This window comes from Mus musculus, chromosome 4 (genome assembly GCF_000001635.26).
Source record: "Mus musculus strain C57BL/6J chromosome 4, GRCm38.p6 C57BL/6J".
Taxonomy (NCBI): domain Eukaryota; kingdom Metazoa; phylum Chordata; class Mammalia; order Rodentia; family Muridae; genus Mus; species Mus musculus.
This window is the reverse complement of record NC_000070.6, coordinates 66,251,612-66,274,418: the sequence shown is the minus strand read 5'-3', so window position 1 is coordinate 66,274,418 and position 22,807 is coordinate 66,251,612. Positions and strand designations below refer to the sequence as shown.

The 22,807-nt window shown below is 40.2% G+C and overlaps 1 protein-coding gene across 5 annotated transcripts in view; it reads left to right on the top strand.

The window, feature by feature from the left end:
* Astn2 (astrotactin 2) overlaps positions 1-22,807 on the top strand; it is a 1,023,735-nt gene that overhangs the window by 130,119 nt on the left and 870,809 nt on the right. For all 5 annotated transcript variants that reach the window (NM_019514.3, NM_207109.2, XM_030253680.1 and 2 more), the window contains exon 2: positions 8,039-8,226. In NM_019514.3, the coding sequence (NP_062387.2) occupies positions 8,039-8,226 (188 nt within the window). The remainder of the gene's footprint in view (positions 1-8,038; positions 8,227-22,807) is intronic.

Sequence of the window (22,807 nt, the reverse complement as noted above, 5' to 3'; positions counted from 1 at the left end):
ATCCTAGCCATTGCTGAATGGCCTGGGTTGCTATCCTTTCTCCCCAAGATCGAAATAGATTATTGCAACTTGGGAAGAGTTTATGGAGTCCCTACTTTGAATTCTGCCAAAATCGCAGCTATAGACTTATATGATTTCAACATACTTACAACAATGTATAGTGTATCCAGTCCATGAGGATGGGATATGTATATCAATGGTTACAAGGGCTAGTCAGCATTTTATTATAAAATAGGTTTTGATGAGATGATGTTGCTTCACTATAAAGTAAAGATATCTAAATAGGCTTAAGGCGTGTTATAATAAGCTCCGATAGATAAGGTGTGTATGTAAAGTGTACTTCACATATGCTATTTCTGGCTCATAAGTTTATGCAATTCCATTGTAGATCGAGGAGTATATGCACATATCATAATTACAACACTGTATGGTATGAATTAACATGTATGTTAATACATATATTAAAGGGAATGAGCCCACCATAGGAAGACCAGCAGTTTCAACTAACCTGGACCCCTGAAATCTTTCAGACACTAAGCCCCCAAGAGGAAGCATACACTGGCTGGTCTGGGACCCTCCCCCCCCCCCCCCCCACACATATATACTCGAAGACTGCCTGGTTTGGCCTCAATGAAAGAAGCTGCACCTAAGCCCCAAAAGACTTGAGGCCCCAGGGAATGGGGAGGCCTGGGGTGGGGCAGACATTGTCTTAGAGACAGGGGATAGAAGAATGGAATGGGGAACTGTGTGAGGGCTGATCTGGAGGGGGACAATGAGTGGACTGTATAAAAATAAATGTAATCAAAACAAAAACAAACAAAATGGAAGGGGTTCAAAAGAATGCATAGAGATGAAGGTATAACTAACTCAGAAGAGACTTCTATGCCAGGTTCCTCAAAATAAATTTACAAGGAGCCTTAGACACCACAGAGAAGATTTGAACAAAAGAATGAGAGGTTCCAATTACAGGTTAGAAATTTCTTCCAGTTGACTAAATTGATGAATAATTGGAAAGAAGAAGCCTGGAAGGTAGTAGGGATACCAGCTAACAGGCCTGATGAATTATCTCCATTTATTCTTCAAGATCTATTTTCTATCTGTTTCTCATCTGTTGTGAACCTAAGAATGATGATCTGTTTGATTTTCTTGACTTAAACACCCTTGAGTATGCAGCTGAAGTTGACCTGTAAGGTAGAAAGAGAATGTTTTCAGGGTCTGCATTCCATGGACAGCTCTCATTCTGGGCCATGGATTGCCAGAGTCTGGGTCATTCTACAAAGGCTACAGATACTGTCTACAGCCCTTTTGTATAAGGGTGGTGTCTTAGTCAAGGTTTCTATTCCTGCACAAACATCATGACCAAGAAGCAAGTTGGGGAGGAAAGGGTTTATTCGCCTTATACTTCCATACTGCTGTTCATTACTAAAGGAAGTCAGGACTGGAACTCAAGCAGGTCAGAAAGAGCTGATGCAGAGGCCATGGAGGGATAGTCTTTACTGGCTTGCTTCCCCTGGCTTGCTCAGCCTGCTCTCTTATAGACTACCAGCCCAGAGATGGTCCCACCCACAAGGGGCCTTTCCCCCTTGGTCACTAATTGAGAAAATGCCTTACAGCTGGATCTCATGGAGGCATTTCCTCAGCTGAAGCTCCTTTTTCTGTGATAACTCCAGCTGTGTCAAGTTGACACAAATCTAGCCAGCATAGGTGGCTCTTTGAGAGTTTCAAATTAACGGCCCCTTCTCCAACCCCGTGTGACAGTTCCTTACTGCTACTAACTTTGGGCCATTTCACTCACTATTATTGGTTTGCTTTAGTCCTGTCCAAGTCTCTGTAAATGGTCTCATATGAACCAATTTTCAATGACCTTACTGAATGTCTTTTCTCTTCTGATGAGACCCTGACTGGCACAGAAGCAGTTGCAATGGCCCATGAGAATAATGATAAAGACTTGTATTAATTAACCATTATAGAGATTAGAAAGAGGATGTGGTGTTTTGCAATTACTTCCTAGGCTTACTCAGAAGGTTCATGATGATCAATTGTGAAGCTGTAATAGCCAGTGGCAAGGGTAGGCTGAAGTTAACATCAGTACCTTCTCTAACTCTGTCTGCCTGGGCAGTGAGTTCTTATAGGCAATTGCATATAATGTCTTCTTCCCCCTCAGTGAGGCCACACCATTTACAAACTCATTGGAAGCTCTCTCCAGATTTCTGCTGCAAATAATCTACTAGAGGGTCAGCCGGTGCTATAGAAGCAGAAGGCTGGTTAGTTAGCCACATGGGAGATGTTACCGGGATGGCTGGAGATCAGAAGAGCTGCTTATTTTCATAATGACCTTCAGGAATCAAATAAAAATACAATGAGTGCCATAGATTAGGAAGAACAAGCCAATTAAAAGCATAACACGCCTTGGGGATTTTTATTTCTTTTCCAGGAGGCTGAAAGGCATCAGTGGCCTCAGAGGCAGGATGGAGGGCTACCCAGAATTACTGATGAAGGCTGACCCTTTTGCTTGGTTTTGTGGGACTGCTGAGGGGATTTGAGGCTGTTGAATATTTCACAAGTTGCAGACCATCAGGGGAGAACAGAAAAAGGTGAAAAGGCAATCCCTGTGTTTCTTTATGATTCCAATATAAAACCAAGCTACTCAGGGTGGGAGGAGGCAGACGCTGGAGTCAGACTACGACCGGAAGGCATGGTGCACCAATTCTCCCACTTTAATATCTGCTGTTTCATTTTATATTCATCATGTCAGCATAATCTGCCTTTATGGGAATCGTCTTGGTTCCCGACCAAATGTGTTTAGTCCCCCTTTGCTTTAAGTTTGATTGTAATGTGACTTGAAGACTTCAATGAAATGTTTATATGGAGGGACCAGGGGTAGGAAAAAGGGAAACTGCAATTGGAAAATCAATCAGCAGGGAATTTCAAGAGCTGGCTTTGGTCTTGCTACAATTTCTTTGACCTGTTTTTAATGGACACAGGGCTGGCTTGCTGAACAAGCTCACTCTGCCAGTTTCTTACTGTGTGCCAAATAAAGTAGATGCTTTAACACAAGTTACTGAAATCCCTATCTCTGATGGAGTTGCATTTATTGCACTCTTACATGTATATCTTGCTCCGTTTTCTGGGCTAGTCTGCTGTTCCTTGACTTCCTATCGCCTTGGAAAAAACTGTCTGTCCTCAACAGTGCCCACACTACTCTCTGAGTAGTTCTTGGTCTCTAAGCTTAAAGAGTTCCCTCTTGACATTGAGTTCCCAACAGGTATTTCCTGATTGTTTCTCCTTTTTTTTGGTTATTTTATTAAATTACATTTCAAATGTTATTCCCCTGCCCAGTTTCCCCTCCACAAGTCCCCCTATTCTCTCCTGCCTCTTCTGCCTCTATAAGGGTGCTCCCCCACTTACCTACCCACTCTTGCCTCAGAGGTCTAGCTTTCCCCTGTACTGGGTCATCAAGCCTCCACAGGACCAAGGGGCTCCCCTCCCAGTGATGCCAGATAAGGCCATCCTCTGCTACATATCCAGCTGGAACCATGGGTACCCCCTGTGTACTCTGTAGTTGGTGCTTTAGTCCCTGATTCTTTTTTTAATTCTCTGATGAAACTGAACACCCTGAATTCTAACTTTTAAAAAGTGTACTACTTTCTTATGGATATGTATACATATGTATATGCATATACACATATGTAAATATATATTTACTTAAACTCCCTAAATCCAGTAAGTATTTACTAAACATTTATTATATGCCAATCACTTTTTCAGGGTGTTTGAGAAATGGCAAGATGTAAGGCATTAAACGTCCCTGCTCTTCTGGAGACACAGAGAATAAACACATTTAAATAAATATGTATGATAAATTTCTAATAGTGGCAAGTGCTATCAGGCGTTTTTTTTTTTTGGGGGGGGGAAAGCAACATGACAGAGCTTGGATATACTTAGAGAGGAGTCCTTAGGGTTGAGTGCCCAGGCACAGCTTCACAGAGCAGATATTATTTTGACTGGGGTGATACTACTGAGAAGAGACCAGTTTTTAAGCTCTGAGAGGAGAGTTTGAGTAGGATTGGTAAGAAAATACTTATTCTCTGATAGAGGAGTGAGATGGCACATTTAATGGATAGATTAAGGCTCATAGGGCTGTAACTCATTACGAAGGGGGATATCGAAGGGAAGGGATAAGTGAGATCAGGTAGAATCTCAAAGAATGTTTGTGTGTGTAGATCATGCCATGGGACTGGGAAATAGCAGAATGCATACAACTTTTGTTGCTAACAGACTCAGAGCTCCCTGCAGGCAATTCATTTATCTCCATATTCTGAGTGGTTAAGTAGCCTGGAACTGTGTAGGACTATGATGAACTATATTGAATGAATGAATGGATGAATAAGTGAGTGAGCGAATGAATACCAAGGCTGTTTGCTTCCACTAAAGTCATTTTCATTTTGCAGTCTCCTGCTTCCACTCCTATTGCCCCAACAAGAGTCTCTTTGTAATAGTGTAAGTCCTGAGCTATTCTCTGTGATTCAATATTTACTATGTTTCACACACTGTTATTATCATTTAACGTTTACTGTCTGCTGACTGCACACTCATCGCGTGGCAAACAAAGAGCTCAATCTAGTTTTGTTCATGGGCTAATTTAGTCAAGGAAAAGGAGATGCTGCAAGTGCAATTGGCACTGTCGAAATTGCGTAGACTGGAAAGCCACAAAGTCCAGCTGAGAACAGATGCACCAGTAACCTTAAATGTGTCACTAACCATCTGGAACCCTCTGTTGCCTAGTGGGAACATGTGTGGAAAAACTCTCATGCATGATGGGATTTCAAGGCTCCAGGAGAAAAGAGGTCAGATTCCCACCAGTATCCCTGGGCTTATTCTACCTGTTTAACCAGGCTGTACTAGCTGGAACATTCCTACTTTGTTGACATTTTATAGACTTAGACAATACAGTTCTGGGTTTGCTACAACTACTTCAAGTGCCAAACATCAGTCCCAAGTTCCATGAATCTCTAATTCTGAGCTTTGATGCACTTATCAAAATGGGTGGGGTGATAAGCAAACCATTTCTTACAATACCTCCATCTCACTGTGGCACATCTGCTGTCACAGAAGATACTGCCAGTGTCCCAAGTCTTGAGACCGGGAAGTGGATTGGTGGGAAATTTGAACACTCTAGGCCTAAAGGGGACAAAGTGCAGAGAAAGATCCAGACATTGTCTTCTACCTAAGTATAAGAATGAGCCCTCACAGTTTGTTGTTTATGGTTGTAAGAGTGTAAGAACTGTGATTAATTACTGCTATCCCTGCTTCATCTCTGGTTGATCATTCAAGCAATCCAAGATTGTGTGCACTTAGAATAATAATTCATCATTTTCTGGCCACTCTGTCTTTTATTTGGGAAGAGGGATGCCCTGGAGGAATGTTCAGTACTGTGAGATGACTTCTGTTGTAGCTCATGGTTAAGAATAAATGGGGAGCCAAGGTGGAAGAAGGTAGCCAAGTTAAGATGCATTTGTAGGAAGTCAGAAAATTAAAGCATACTACCTCAGTCTAGGTTTATGGATAAAGGTCTGAGGAAGGCTGGAGTGTTGGTTGTCTTTTCAAGGATTCCACAGTATACTGGAACACTGAAGAAAACACCATGAAGAATATCTTCAGCCTTGTTTCATAACAACTGAAAACTGAAATAGACCTTATCTATATCAATAATTATTATGATGATTATAAATCAATAACTAATTTAAAATTCATAACCAACTTTCCTCTTAGCACTTACTAAGTGCCAGAAACACATTCCCTAAGGACATTTGATTGCTAACCTCAAGAAATTAAAGTCTTTTGAGATCTTAGTATATGAGGAAAGTTCAATAGAATATAGTTAAGCTGGTATTATGTACTTACTTATTAAGGTGACTCTTCAGCATCATCAGATAAAATGAGCACTACAGCTATGACATGAGAAGAGCTGATTATATACGTAAAAGTTTGAATTTGGCCATCACACCAGTCAGTCCTCCTTTGTGTGTAGAAACATACATAGGATCTTTGAGTATAGTAGGGATGATGTCTCAAGGTCACCTTTGTGACCACAATGGACTAAATTTCTAAGCCTTAGATACTGCTGAGATTTAAGATCTTCTTATGAGCACTACTATGGCTCACAAAGTAATTCTGATTTGAGAGCAGATCTGGTAATTCTCCCAAAAGCCAGTCTCCCGACTCCTATATTCATAAAATGCACTCATAGGCTTTGTCCTTTTGAGATGTTTGCAGGGATGCCTTGCTTTTGTAAAAGGCACTAAGATTATAATTTATAATCCCCAATCAAATACATTTGAAGCCACTTCCATCACCCTTGTTATCAAATAAGAGATTATGGTGGTGATATAATATTTAATAGAAGTACAATCCATTCATGTTATTTCTAAAAGCATTGATGAACAAATAAAAGTGTGCCGTGTTAGGATCTTCAAATTAGGAGTTTTGATTTCACAAATGACTAGAAATCGGCCTAATTATTTCCTCCTTGCTATGTGACATTAATAGAGTTGTGCAATAGTTTTGTGTGTGTGTGTGTGTGTGTGTGTGTGTGTGTGTATAAGAGAGAGAGAGACAAGGAGACAGGCAGAGATAGAGAGACAGACACAGACAGAGAGAGGAGTGTATACTTAATCATGTATGTGTGTGGAAGTGCATGTACATATCTACATGTGTAAGTAGATATGTGAAGTCAGTGTTGGGTAGCATCATCAGATAACGTCCATCTTACATTTTTTTGGGAGAGTTTCATTCTCAATCTGGAGCTCATGGATATGGCTTGACTAACTGGCTAGTAAGCTGTGAGGATCTCCCTCTCTCTACTTCCAAGATCTGGAGCATATACTACACCTGAAAATTTTAAGAATTGTGCTGGGGGAATCCTAACTCATGTACTCATGTATGTATGACAACCATTCAACTGACTGAGCCATGACTCCATTATCCTTCAATTATTTTTAATCAGTGGAGATATCTGTGACAAAGCTTTCTTGATTTGGAGTTCATAATAATGCATTGCCCAAAATGAAGTTGTGCTTGAGAAAGTTTTATAACATCAGATCTGTCTAGCCCCTTTCCCAAATTAGAGTTAACTCTAGAACCTCAGCTAAACCATATACTATATAGGTCTTTCCAGATTTTATCCAAGGACTTCTGATCAGTGTCTGTAAAATTCACACGTGAACTTAAGAATGTATTTCTCAGAAAGGGTAAATGTCCACACTTTGGTCTTCGTTCTTCTTGAATTTCATGCGTTCGGCAAGTTGTATCTTATATCTTGGGTATCCTAAGTTTCTGGGCTAATATCCAGTACATATTACATATTGTGTGAGTTCCTTTGTGATTGGGTTACCTCACTCAGGATGATACCCTCCAGGTCCATCCATTTGCCTAGGAATTTCATAAATTCATTCTTTTTAATAGCTGTGTAGTACTCCATTGTGTAAATGTACCACATTTTCTGTATCCATTCCTCTGTTGAGGGGCATCTGGCTTCTTTCCAGCTTCTGGCTATTATAAACAAGGCTGCTATGAACGTAGTGGAGCATGTGTTCTTCTTACCGGTTGGGACATCTTCTGGATATATGCCCAGGAGAGGTATTGCGGGATCCCCCGGTAGTACTATGTCCAATTTTCTGTTTCTCTTTATTTCTGCTAGCTGTGCAACTTCAGAAAACTGTAATACTTTTATTCTTTGGCTTATTTTCACTCCACTGTTGGAGAAGAATCACCTTTTCATTCATGAGGTCTTAGAAAAATTTCACTGGGCACATGAAGATCAAGTGTTGCCTCTCGTCTTGTGTTACTTGAGAAATATCGCGACCATGGTTTCCCATCTATAAATGGAAGGGGTGACTCTGGATCATAGGTGGTAGAAGGGAAAACATCTGGACAAAATAATAGGCTTCTGGGTTCATGACTGTATGCAGCAACTTTGCTCCCAGAGCACAAAAGTCTGGCATATATCTTACCCAGAACCTTTGCTCTTATCTTACAGAGATGTCTGGCACAGCAGCGGACATTTCTTTGGTTCACTGGAGGCAGCAGTGGCTGGAGAATGGCACATTGTACTTCCACGTTTCCATGAGCAGCTCTGGGCAACTGGCTCAGGCCACTGCTCCCACACTCCAGGAGCCCTCGGAGATCGTTGAGGAACAGATGCATATCCTCCACATTTCTGTGATGGTGAGTACCTGAGCATGGGAAGAAGGTCAGAGATAGAAAGAAATATGGATGAGTCTGCAGATGGAAGGAGAGAACGTTCCTGTAAGAGGACAGAGTGGTCCTCAGAAGATCTGTTGGATTCTGTGGTGTTACTTGGAGTGTCACAATCACATCTATCATCTGTCAGCTGTGACAAACTAACTGCACATCAGGGGAGAAAATAAAGGCTATTCAACTCTGGCCTTTGGGCTGACATATCTGGAAATAGCTGTTTAACATCTGTCACATGCCTGTCTTACTTGGCTTACGGGTGGGGTCTAGTGTTCCTAAATACAACTGGTCTCTCTAGAAATTACTGAGCCAACAAAACTGGAGTAAAACTAGAAGAGGAAGCACTTTCCCGAGTGCTTTACTCCTCATGACCACTACAAGGTAGAATGAAGAAATGAGCCGAATGCAGGCAGTGTAGCCACTTAGGACTGTGTCTCTATTTCTCCCTCATTCTCGTTGTTAAGTACTCAGAGGGGAGAAAAACAAACAAACAAACAAACAAACAAACAAAACAAAACAAAACAAAAACCCAGAAAACAAAAACTTACCCCACGTGCCATACCGAGCAAGCAATAGAACTCTTCTTGAGTACTCAAGCCAACACTGAGTCCCACAGACACTCTTATCTCTCAATTGGAGACTTTATTGGATATCTCTCATTTGTCTAGAACTGTGCTGTACACACTTATGAAAATTGCCTCATTGTAGCAACCTAAGAATGCATGAAGTGAAGCACATCACCTGCATGGTAGAGATAAAATTAGGAGCATAGAGAAGCAGAGGCATCTTCTAGGTCTGTTGAATGACGTAACACTTTGAATCTGTTACCCACCCTGCCCCCTGCCAAGAGGCTACTAAAATCAACTGAGCAGTCTTCTATTAATTGTTTATTTTAAAAGGATAGAAGTCCTGGAGGGAGCGAGAGGGAGAGAGAGAGAGAGAGAGAGAGAGAGAGAGAGAGAGAGAGAGAGAGAGAGAGAGAGAGAGAGAACTGGGAGAGAGAACTGGGAGAGAGAATTGGGAGAGAGAATTGGGAGAGAGAATTGGGAGAGAGAATTGGGAGAGACTGTATGTGTGGGACCAGATGACAGCACTTGCTGTCTTCTGTCACCGATATCTCTCCCCAGGTTTTTGAGGCACTGTGTCTTGCTGAACTTGGAGCTCAGTAATTTGCTAGCCTGGCTGGCTGGTGCCCTCTTGAATTCTTCTATAGTGGGTTTCCAGTTTTGGGACTACAGGTGCATGTTGCCATACCTGTTTTTTTTCAATGTGGATTCTTGGGAAATAAACTGAAATTTTTCTGTTTGTGAAGCATGCACTCTACCAACTGTACCATACCTTCAGCCAGATTTGTGTTATTGCACTGGAAATAGAAAGCCAAGAAAAGATACATGCAGTATACAGAAAGCATATCAGGTGGTCTTGGGGTGGCATTTGATACTCACAATGCTCCTTATTCCCCTATATTGTACCCTTTAAACCCAATTTGAAGTAATTTAATCCGTTTTACCTTTAGGATGGACTAGTAAGAAAATGAAAATATGAAATGATATACCTAACACAAAAAGAGAATTCAGAGCTCAGAAAGATGAGTGATCTCTCATTTCTTTAGTTAGTTCTTTCTTCCATCAAGAGTCACTATTTAGTGAGATTCTACAGTGGAACGGAACTTTGCTTTAATTTCTCCTCAACCAACATTGCAATAGATGTTCTGATTAGGGCTGAGTGAGATCGTGGAATTTTTCTCTTTTTGGAAAAACATACGCATACCCCAGCCAGATAGCAATGTTAATTTTGGACCTAACAAGTGCTCTGCACGTGGAAGCACAAATCAAGGCCTTTGTGTTATTCATGGAATGTGTGTGGTAGACTTTTTTCATATACATATATATATTTAGCAAATGATGCAGCCACATGCCAACCCAAGTGGGTGCCTGCAAGCTAATTTTGGGGTGCAAATTTGTAAACACCACTTCAATGTGCTTGCTCAGTTCCCATGGGCTTTGAAGTACCATCTGATGTTGAGAGTGGTGGATGGTGTGACTGCTCTTCTGTCTTTAATGTTTGAACATGAGCTTCGGCTTCAATTAATATTTATTAAGTGCATTCCATCTCATGCCATAACATTTACTTGCATATACTTTTTTCTGTAACCTAGTAACCTATATCAGATTATCTCAATTATAAATGAGTCCTAAATGTCCCTTTTCTGTCTCCAGGCCTAGTGTCTATTCCAGTAAACCAGTCTCCCCAGGATCACATCCCTTACCTTTTCTCTTTGCTCAGCAAATTCAGTTTGAAAATAATAACTCAGTGTGAAACAGATATCACTTAAATTCCCTGCAGGGTTTGCCTGCAGAAGAGAGAATGGAGAAGCTGACAAACTCTATGCATAGCACACACACACACACACACACACACACACACACACACACACACACACACAACTTGTGGTCCACTAGTTGGGATTTAGATAGATTTCTTACTGTGTCTTTATTTGCCACAAGGGCACTTATATCTTGGATACACTGAACCCTCAACGGTGGCTTCTCAAAAATAGTACCAGTTTCTAGGAATATAGAACTCTGGGGCCCTAGACCCCGTGTGTGATATTTTCTTTCCCTCACTATCTTGTCTAGGTTATGTTGTATCAACTATTTAACTCCTCTGTCCTTTTTGTTGTTGTTGTTGTGTACGGGGTGCAGGCTGTAATAACATGTGCAACTCCACTAAGCCCTCAAATCTTAAAGGTGCACATCAGAGTTACACAAGGACATTCACTTTTGTTACTGGGAGGCTGTTACATTGAAAAGGTAGAAGTATTTTTAATTTATTATACTCTTTTTTGTGAGTGGGAAAATTGAGCTCCACGTTAGGCTCATCATTGCCTGTAGTCCCCTGAATAGTCAGGGCTTCAAATGCCATGGTCTCTGTCCTTGTTCTCATGGCTACACAAGCTCAGCAAGAGCACAAAGAGAAACATTTGCTTTTGTGACCACAGAGAATGGCCTTCAAAATGACTGGAGACTCTTCTCATTGTAAAGATGAAAAGTCTGAGACTTGGCAAATTTACTTGCTCATGGCTCTTTGGCATGGAGACAGTTCTGGGAACACGTTTCCCTGAAATTCCAGACTCATGTCACATTGGTTCTTCATGAGCTGTACCGTTTTACCTTTGGTAAAGGCCTGAGATGTTTTGTAAGAGGACCAAAGTCACGCAGTGAAATGTCAATGAAGGATATGAGGAGGAAAGCATCCTTAACTTCTGTGTCGTTCCCTCAGCATTAAGGACAGTCCTTTGTTCTCAGCACCTGTAACCTTCAATAATCCATGGCTATGTAGGTGGAAGCAAATGCTCCCCAGGCTACTTCTATCCTGAAGTGAGCAGCTCCCTATTTCCCAAGTTGTCTAACATTTGATTATCAGTATCCTAAAGGATGGTACAACAAAGAACCTTCCTGCTGAACCGGGACCAGACCGTGGATTGTCATTTCCGTCTCCAACCCTAGCCTGAGCTCCTATCAGTCTCAGCCATGTAGGAAGCTTAAATGCCCAGAAGAAAATGAATATGTGGAATTCAGCTGAGCTGGCTCTTAATTTAACCTCCCTTCCTTACCCAACCTTCCCTTTTTTCTCCCTTTTACCTTGACTGAGTCCTTTAACATTGTTCAGACTTAGTTTTCTTATCTATAAAACCATACCGATTATATCAGTCTCAAAGAGTGAAGAGAATATATAAATAGTGATGAACATTAGTATGCATGATGCACAGTGAGCCCACAGAGACAGTGGCTATTAATATTACCATTACAGCAGTGTTTGAAGGAGTATGAAGACACTGGTCTTGTCTTATTTGTGCTCCTCTATTGCTGTGTGATGTAGAGGAGATTGTCATAACACCTGACATTTCTTTTGAGTATTTACTATATGCTGGGCTGTTTTGCAAATATGTAATCCTTGCCAGATCTTAAAATGGGTACTATCTTAAAAATAAAATAAAATAAAAACAAAAACTAAAAAAAGGACCAAAAAAATCCCTTAAACATTAATAAAATAGCTATCTGTGAGATTTTGAACATGCAAAGGCTAAAAGGTAAAACCGAATACTTTATGATGCCTCATTTCTGTTTCTCACTATATACTGACCGCCATGTATCTTCTTTGATGTTGGCTCAAATTCTATGGTACCACAAATGACTTCTTACAATTATGCCCTTTTATGTGGATTTCATGGGCAAATTATTAGGGTTTATGGCTTAGGAGCCAATTCCAAATTTGAGTGCTATCTCTGCCATTACCTTTATATTTTTAGTCAAATCACCTGCGTCACTCATAAAATTGAGTGGTATTCCCCATGGCTTAAGATTTTTTTTTTCCTCAGTGCCAACTGAGGTTCCACTCACAAGTGGAGTGAATGAAGTAGAATACAATGACGGGTAATAGTCACAGGCATGGGGAACTTTCTGCTGCCAGGCAGTTTAAAGGCAACACTTTCATTATTTTGTTTAATGCAGCAAAGTCTCTAGAAGAAGATGGTGCTGTTTGCCCCATTTGCAGTTGAGGAACCTGGTAGTTTGTGAGATTTTGAAGCCTGTTCATGCACATCACCGATAAATACTGAAGCTGAGATTCCAACTACAGTCTGTTCAAATTGAGAGCCTGTGTTTTTGGGCACGATTCTACATGGCATAGTGCCTGGCAGTCAGTAAGTGCTCAAAAAGGAAAAGCTGTTATTAAAATGTTAGCAGTAGTAAGGGTCTATCATGCCTGTTATTTATGGGGTATTCACTTCTGGTGCTCAAAACACTTGATAGAACTTGGAACCTTGTCAGTTTGGTAGAGAGGTGCTGTTCCTGCCAGCAGTTTATCGATATGGAAAAAAGAAAGCCAGAAGAAGCTGAGCAATTTGCCTTCAGGTATTGAGTCAGAGCAGGCTCTTGGCTTGCATCCTGTAGGTACCCTTTGTATTGTTCATCAGTATTAACTCTCAGTGTCAGTCATTCTCGCAGCTGTTTGACATCTGAGTATGTAAATGAATAAGAAAACAGTTGTTTTTTAATGACTTCTTGTCTTTTCTTTTAGATTATAATGTAAGCACCTCATTTCTCCTCCCTCTACTCTGCTAAACCCTCCCAGAAACTCCTCCTTGCTCTCTCTCAAATCCATGGCCTCTCTTTTCATTAGTTGTTGTTTTATGAATATATGCATCTACAAATATACTGCTAAATATAACCTGCTTGATCTGTATAAAGTTACTTGCACATATGTTCTCAGAGCTGGTCATTTGGTAACCAATTGGTGTGCTCTAACCTGGAAAAGACCTATTTCTCCTACTCTTAGCATTCCTTAGTTGCCTGGAGTTCTTTGTGGAAGGTAGCTTATTTAGAATGAAGAGTTCACTGGCTCCAGGTGGCCTTAAGGGTGGATGCAAAAATCACCTAGCAAATGTGATCAAAATTTCTTTGCCTGCTCCAGGTGGCCTTAAGATTAGGTGCAAAATTACCCAGCAAATGTGATCAGAATTTTTTGTTGCTCTTTACATTAAGGTAGGTTTTGTTTGTTTGTTTTTACATTTTTGCGCTGCTACTGTATTATATTGAGATTTTTTAGGATATATTTAGTTTATCTAGTTTTTCAATTATCAATAATTCTTTCAGAATTATTTTACAGTAAAATAGTTTCGAGTTTTCTTTCATAGGGTTGGATATTATAACTCCACCCCATATATCCCTTAAACCATGATATCATTTCATTTTGATATACCATGTCTTGTCTTAAACATTTCCACAGAAGTTCTTAATGAAATGGATTAAGATCAATATCTTTTATCTTGAAGTTTTCTTTAAACAAATCTTTAGTCTGTTTTGTGACAAATATTTTTATGAGAGGGATGAAAAGAAATTTATTGTTTGATGTGGAAGAAAAGACGTTTGAAGGCACTTTTCTTTTAGAAAGAGTTCCCCATAGGAAATGCTACAGACATGTTCTATTGAACCCCTATGAGGGAAAACTAGGAGACACCAGAATTCATAACTATGGCAGTTTAGACTATCTCTCAATATACTGAAGCTTTTAAGCAGTGGAGTGGCTCAGCTTGCAGAGCAAACCTGTTTACATGGGTGCATCAGCCAAGGTGGGAAGCCCAACCAGTAGGATTCTGAAAGGGATAATAGATAGAATGACTACTGTAGTGCCTTCAAAATCAGATGATCTATGATTCTATGATGTCATAATATATAAGAAATGCTTTGAGGATTATAACATGCCTCATAAATCTAAGAAACTATTATTACCATTCTTAATGGTAGCTTTATTTGAAGGATCTGTGTATATTGGAATAATGCTTATTAAATCTTTCTGTGAAATATGGCTTTAGACCATTGCTCCAACAAGTACATTCACTCATTCATAACACATCACTAATTCTTCCAGTCACTTATTTTATCAATCATGTGATGATGGATAGGTGTATCTATGCAAAATAACGATGAAAATCTTTTCTGTTAGAAGGAAAGACAAATAAATAAAGCAGCTTTTTAAAAAGTATGTGGTGTGTGTGTGTGTCCCTGTCTGTATATGCTTAGTTTCTGTGGGTACCCATATACAATTGAATACCTCCATGTGGAGCCCAGAGGACAACTTTGATTGCCATCATCAAGAAATCCACAAACAGATTTTGCTGTTTAAAATCCTGGCTTATAATTTAGACTTGGGTAAATACCAGCTACAGAGAGAGACATAGTCATCTCGACATGCCTAGTTATTCATTTGGTCATTTACACAACTGAAGTAAAAGTAAAATCAGAGTATCAAGTGGCAATTATATATATGGAAGGATTAATAATATTCCCAAAATAATAGAACTATAAGCACTTATTGGAACACTTAAGCTGGAAGCACCTTACACTTCATAATACACACTTGTAGATTATTCAGTTACTTGTTCTACAGCTATCCTCCCTCCAGTCTCAAGGATTGGCGGTTTCATTTCTCACACATGTTAAGTGTGGGCAGCTGTAGGGGCTGTGACTCAGTTCTACATGTCCTGTCATTCTGGAACGTTGGCTACAGCAGAGCCCCAGTCAGAGACATTTGGTTTACATGGCAGAGGGAATCAACAAGACAGCTGGTAGGGATCTAGGAAAATACAGAAATGTAGCTGATGCTCAGATGTTGCTACTTTCACATTCTGTGGGCCAAAACCCATCCTATGGCCAACTGCAGAGTCAATGGTGCAGGAAGCAGCTCTTTATAGGGGCTATGAGCACAAATCATGACACACAGCAACAGATTGTAGCCTTCTTTACTTTACCTGTCAGAAAGTGGGTGTTCTTTCTCTAAATAAAGAACTACAGGTGGTCAGTGCCTGCTGAGAGAGGAAAAAAAGTCAGTTTTTCTCCTGAAACAATCTCCCATATAGTTTGTTCAATCCCCACTGCCAAGCCCTGTACATAAGCACATATTACCAAACATGAATGGTCTCAGTAGGTTGTGTGTGTGTGTGTGTGTGTGTGTGTGTGTGTGTGTGTAACAGTAATAAACAAGAAGTAATGGAGGGTTCATGAGAGGAGTTGGACTAGAGGTAAGGGTAAAAGTGATGTAAATGCAATGTTCGTGTATGGATTTCCCAAAAAAGTAATTAAGCAAAAACAACAAATTAATCCTTCCAAGAAAGAAAGAAAAGACAAAGAAAATAAGGAGGCAGTATCCATGCCTGCTCAGTCACATGAATCCCATTTGGGAAAAGGAGAAAAATGCATCCTGGAGACAGGGATTCCGTTTGAGAAAGCACCCTGCAGATAGTTCCTTGAAGGCTTCTGGCCAAGGAATACATGAAGACCTTTCGGTATCATAGAGGTAGAAAGTGGCAGAGAAAATTCCAGACAGAAAAAGTAGACAACTGTCAGTGTTTATTGAGAAACTACTCTATACCATCTGAGTAAAAACAACCAGAGGGGAAAAGTGACAGAGAAAGCAAACAGAGAGAAGTTGGAGCCAAGACCAATGAAAGGGAAGCAGGTAGATGGGGGAACTTGACAGGAACAGATAAAGGGTTTAATGGAGAAACACATGCAGGAGAGAAGCACATAGAGCAAGGAGCGAGGGAAGGAAGATGGACAGTGCAGGCCAGGACTCTGGGGTGAGTGGAGGCTGCGATGTCAGGAAGAGCTCAAAAGGATTCTGCCCAATGAGGATGGTATATGGCAGGCCTCTTATAGGGATCAGAGAAGTAAACATTGGGGAAGGTCTATTTGAAGACAGTGCAGTGGCTGGAAGAGAGGGTGACAGGCAATCCATTCCATGGAGTAAAGTTGAGGTGGGAACAGAGCAAGGGGAACTTTATACTTGGAAACTCCCCCAAATATACAAACTAGAATGATAAACCCATTCTACTCTATCTTCTACTTTTATAATTATTTCTCCTTCAAGATCCCTGGGCTGTTATTCAGTGTTCCTATAATACCATAGACAGAGCTTCCTCCAAGCCCTTCTCTTTGTGTGTTTGTGTGTGTGGCACTAGTGTGTAGATGTTCGCACTGTTTATTCTCTTATCCACATGATTTGAGTCAGTCTATATTAAATGTGAGTGCTGAGCTCAGGTTGCTGGTACCTTTGCAGAGTTTCCTTTCTCCCTTTTTCCTGGTGCTCAACAGGCAGCTTGGTATAATTGGAAGTGATGGAGCCTTGGAGACAGACAGCTGTGTATTCAATTCGTGCCTTCTCTTATTGTTGTTTGCTATTAGGTGTGGTTCTAAATCCCTCTAATGCTCACTGTCTCCTCTGTTGTAAATTGGACTATGGAGACCATATTCTTTCTCAGGGCTGAGGCCAGAATAAGTAATAAACTGCTCTTAAAACATCTTAGGATGGAGCTCAACGAATCCTTTTTCTTTTGTCTCTAAATTTCCTTTTCTTTAAATACCATCTGAGTTAAGTTGGGCTGGAGTTCTTAAGAACATCGACTTGCAAATGCTGTTAGAAGTAATCAACTATGGAAATAAATGGGGCAGAAGTGACAGCTCTTCTTTACAGTAGAACTTCAAATTAGTAAATGCAGAAGGATATGGGGAAATAGAATCCCACTATTAAGCATTTGTCTCTGTAATAATTACTGCTGACAAGAACCACCATGTGTGCTTAACAAATGGGGTAACTTCGAAAACAATGGGGTATTTACAATCTCAAACAAATGTTACCCTGGACATTTATGTATTACCAGGAGAAAGCAGTGACATTTCTATGGTGAAGTGTGACTAATACCAATTCTATTTGTCTCTTGAGGCTACTGTAATAAATTGTACAAACATAGGTGTTAAAACAATCTAAATGTGTACTAAACTACATTAGAATCCAGGACTATAAAACCATGACATAAACCAAGCAGTACTTCTTCCAGGGTCTCAAAAGGGTACTCTATCCTTGCTTCCAGTTTGCTATGGCTCCTGATATTCCTATGGTTTTAGATGCTTAAATCCAATTTCTTTCTCATCTTCCTTGTCTCTTCCCGCTGGTTCTACTCAATTCTGTATCTCTCTCTTTTTTTAACTGACCATGAAAAGATTGCTTTATTGCATGAAAATATTCTCAACAGAGAACACTATCATAAACAATTCTGTATCTCTTGTAAGCATATTTTTCACTGGGTTGAGAGTGTAACTTGATGGTCTCTTTTTGTTAGGTCTTTACCTAAATTTCCATTGGTTTTGTTTGTTTGCTTTATTATTATTATTATTATTATTATTATTATTATATAAGGTAGCACCTGTAATTTTTTAAATGGGATGTAGACAGTATCTTCCTGGGCTCCTCTATTTAACCTACACATTACCTTGTTTAAGTATTCAAGTTTATTCTAATCAGTAATAAGGTATGCCAATGGCATAAACCACATGGCTTGAGGCATTAAGAAGAGCCTCCTAGTTCAAACTATCCATTCCAATTGCAATAAAATGTCAGAAAAGGCCTAGGAGGGATATAATCTCCAAATATATAACTAGCAAACTTCCAAACTGTCCAGAACATAAAGGATGGGAAGGACTGAGCCATCATTACATATTGGAACTGTTGAAGGAGCCAGAATAGGTAAAGGCTGTATAGAGCCCTGAATTATATTCTGGAGTCCCTCTCTACACACAAAGAATATTGGTTGGAAACTTGGCTAATCCTTGTGTTTTGTGTAGTAGTACTGTATGACTGCTCATTTATTAGACTGCTTTATTATGTGAGATTTATTATACTGCAGAAGCATGGTGCATTTTATATATGGTCAATCTCTATTCACCATGATATTTTTAAGTCATCTAATGTATGCTTTGCATCTCAGAATGATTGTGAACCATAAAAGCAATGCTTCTATTGCTATAGAGTTGACTAAGTAGATAAAGTATTTGCTGTGTCAATGTGATGACTTGAACTCCAATACCTGGAACCTATGTAAAAACTGTACATAGGGCACGCACATCTATAACCTCAGTTCTCCTTCTGTGATACAGGAGGTAGAAATGGGAGAAATGCAGAGCTACAGATGCCACCAGGCCATCTAGTCAAGCATATGCAACTGAAAACAAGAGACTTTCTCAAACAAAGTGTTAAGTGAGGGATGACACCTGAGGCTGTCCTCTGACCTTGACATACAGGTTGTAGTGTGTTTGCACCTCACAATTAAACACACACACACACACACACACACACACACACACACACACACTCACACACAGAGTAATGCTTGCAGATCTCCAAGAATGGCTGCAGTGTTATGTGACAGGTGAGTGACAATGGGTTTCCAATCTGGTTGCTTTGCAGCATGTGTGTACATGTGGTGTGCATGGTCCCCACTATTCGTCTCTCTCTATGCCCCCCTCTACTGTAAGCTATTATCAGCTAAAAGTCTGCTCCTTTGTGTGCAGGGAGCTTTACCTGGTGGAGGTTCCATACTACTACTATATTTCACTTCACTGGTATAATCATCCTGTCTGCAGATTCAGTGATAGTCAAACAATTACCCAATTCAGACTTCTTCTGTGGATGTTCCCCAGCTCAAGGGCGTCTTTAATAGCAAAATAATACTTGTTTTTTTTCTTCCTTCCCTCTCTGTTTTTTCCTAATCTCTCCCCAATGAGACATAACATTAATTACAGCAGTTAACTCAAATTCTGTCTCTATTACAGTTTGCCACCTTCCTCATCTTGCCTCCTGCCTCCCCAATTTCCCTCCTGAATGAAGGAGGGGTAAGAGGCACAGCAGATGTTAGTCATGTTTACCTTTTATCTGCCTGCCTCTTTGGTGCTAAATTTTAAGTCATATTGAATCAGTGTCTGTGTGTGTGTGTGTGTGCGCGTGCACACACATGTGTGAGGCTGCTTCATATTCTCACTGTCATTTTGTGTTAATTGTGTTGTTTCCTCTTGTGTGGAAGAAAATCTTATCTGTTTTGGATTAAAATTCAATGAAGGTCATAGAGGCTGGAAAACTTACCAGACTGCTGCAATTAATGTTCATTTAGCTTTGATAAATTGGACCGTTCCTTTCAATAGGACTGGAGTGGATTGCTGGAGCAATAATTCTTCCATTAACTCAATGATTCTGCCTGTGAGGAAGAACCTTGCCCTCCTTTTGTTTGTCATCTGTCATTTGAAGGATCTAGGCATATGTCAAAGATGATTTATCCTGATTGCAGTGTCTGGTAGTATCAAAAACACTTAAAACCACTAATTATTTTACCCCCTGTAAATTGCTTGATTAAACAAATGTAAGATTGGAGTTGAGGCAGAGAAATTGGGGGTGGGAATAGGTTTCTACTGCGGTTTTGACGCTTTTACGAGTATTACAAGTGGGCTGAAGAGATGGCTCAGTGGTTAAGATCACTGACTGCTCTTCCAGAGGTCCTGAGTTCAATTCCCAACAACCACATGGTGGCTCACAACCATCTGCAATGGGGATCTGATGTTCTCTTCTGGTGTGTCTGAAGACAGTGACAGTGTACTCCCATATATGAAATAAATAAATCTTTTTTTTTAAAGAAGTATTACAATGAGTCTATCGAAGGAGTATGTGCTTTGTATACAGTATTTTTGCTTAATTCTTACATCAATTCTTCATGATAATTTCTCAGCATCACTTGGGAGAAAAATTGAAGCCCATAAATAGTAAATGTTCCATCCAATATTAGCAATATAGTATTTATTTTAAGCAGTATATGTGGAAACTAAATTGACTTGTGTGGTCCATCCTTGTCTGATTTTAGTCACTGAACACTAGGATTTTTTAAATGGTCTAATATTGTTAACCTTTACTACTTATTGCAGTATGTCACTGGGTATGGGGCATAAATTATTCATCCTACATATAAACATATAAGGTGTGGTTGTTTCATTTTAAGACCTCTTGCTCATGATGACTGTTCCAAACTACAATCCTTTCTGATAACACTGTCCCTGGGTTCCTTTTTCACTGAGATAATATATATCAAACTTGTACCATTTAAACCAGTAATAATGGTACACAGGACGTTGTGGCAGTGAGGCAGGATAATCATGAGCTATGTAGTTCAAGCCCAGTCTAGACTATAAATAGAGAACTTCTCTATCTCAGGGGAAAAAAATATCTGGTAGCAGATGCCTGTAATCCCAGCCACTGGGAATTCTAGGTTAAGAGGGTCACAAGTTCAGGGATTTCTCGGGCCTGATGAATAATTTAGCTAAACTCTGTCTCATAAACAAACCAAAGGAAAAATAAAAATGACACGGCTGAAGCTTATTGGTAAAGTGCTTGCTTAGCATGTGTAAGGCTCGAAATTCAATATCTACCTCCCAAGAAAACTCCAACAACAAATAATACATCTTAACTCTATATCAGTCATATCTAATTTGAGAACCTTAAAATGAGTAAGGTAAATGTACACTCCCCAACAACAACACAAAGAAGTACCTGGTGTGTTTGTTTCAAAGGATGTTTCTCAGACTCCATTCCAGGTCTGCCTGACTGAATATGCATTTCAAACTCTCGGGCATCTGCAAAGGTAAAGAACTAGTAACCTCTAGCCCCATAACACGGTAAAGGGAAAGACCAAGGGCTTTGTAAAGATTTTCATCTAGTTCTAACAAAACCCTGTCATGGACTGGGAGCCTCTCCATCATACAGACTGATAGACTGAGGAGCATCAGCCTGCTAGACTTGCCCAAGTCACATTGCTTAAGAAAACACTAACAAGGAAGCTGGACCCTTTGGGTCATTGGCAGCAAAATCCTTGCTGTTCCTAAGAGAGTGAGTTGCAATTGCTCCGCTCTTGTCTCTCCATCCCCTAGCCCTCCATTTTCTTTAAAATTGCCAGAGAGAATGGTCAGTGGTGAAGCACTTGCTACCAATTCTGATGACTAACCTCAGTCTTAGGAATCCACACGGTTGATAGACAGAAGTGACACCTCAATGTTGTCTTCTGGAAACCACAGGCTTTGTTGTGGCATGTGCAAGCGCGCGCGCGCGCACACACACACACACACACACACACACACACACATCCCTAGGCTTTCTCCGTGGGTACCTCATCAATTTCTGTTTATGTCCACTCAGGGTTCTGCCTGAAAAAAAAATATCTGAAACCTGCCCTGACTTCACCTTCCATGAGAAGGATGGAATTACATAGGTAACTATGGCGGTTTGAATGAAAATGGCCACATTAGGTTCATAGTCTTGAATATATGGTTCCTAGTTGGTGAAGATTTTAAAAGGATTAGGAGGTATGGCTTTGTTAGAAATGTGTCATTGGGGGTGGGGGCTTTGAGGTTTCAAATGCTCACCCTAGGACCAAAGTCTCCTACTGCCTGCCACTTTCAGAAGAGATGTGTGCTCTGGCTACAACTCCAGTGCCATGCCTGCCGTCTGACTGTCATGCTCTACATCATGATGATCGTGGACTAACCCTCTGAGAGGTGCTAAGCAAGCCTGTAATTAAATGCTTTTTGTAATAAGCTGTCTTGGTAACAGTTGGAGTGATTGTATCTCATAATCTTGCCTGTTCTTGAGACTCTTTTCCTCCTATTTGTTTGCCTGGTCCCGCCTCGATATGAGCATTTTCAACCTGTTTTATTGTATCTTGTTTTTTCCTGTTTATCTGTTATCTCTTTGAGGCTGGCTCTTTTCTGCTGAGAAAATAGAGTAGGAATGGGTCTTGGGGAGAGTAGATGTGTATGGGGAAATCTAGGGGGAACAGAGAGGGGAAACTTTGGTTGGGATATATTGTATAAAATAAGAATCTGTTTTCAATATGAAAAATAAAATATGTGAACAAAAATGAGCATTACGAAAACTAAACCAGACTATAAAATAACAGGCTGTCTTGGTTATAGTGCCTTGTCACAGTAGTAGAGCAGTACTGGCTATGCCTTAGGCTTTGTGTACATGTTGCACAAGTCCATGGGAACCAATCTAGGGGAGATATGTGGCTCTTTCTGTTATATTGAAGTGTTTTAGGTAAATGAGTCTTGTCTGATGCACATGGCTGGGCCATTGAAATGATTGATGTGGTCTTGGAAGTAAAGAGGAGAATTCAGGA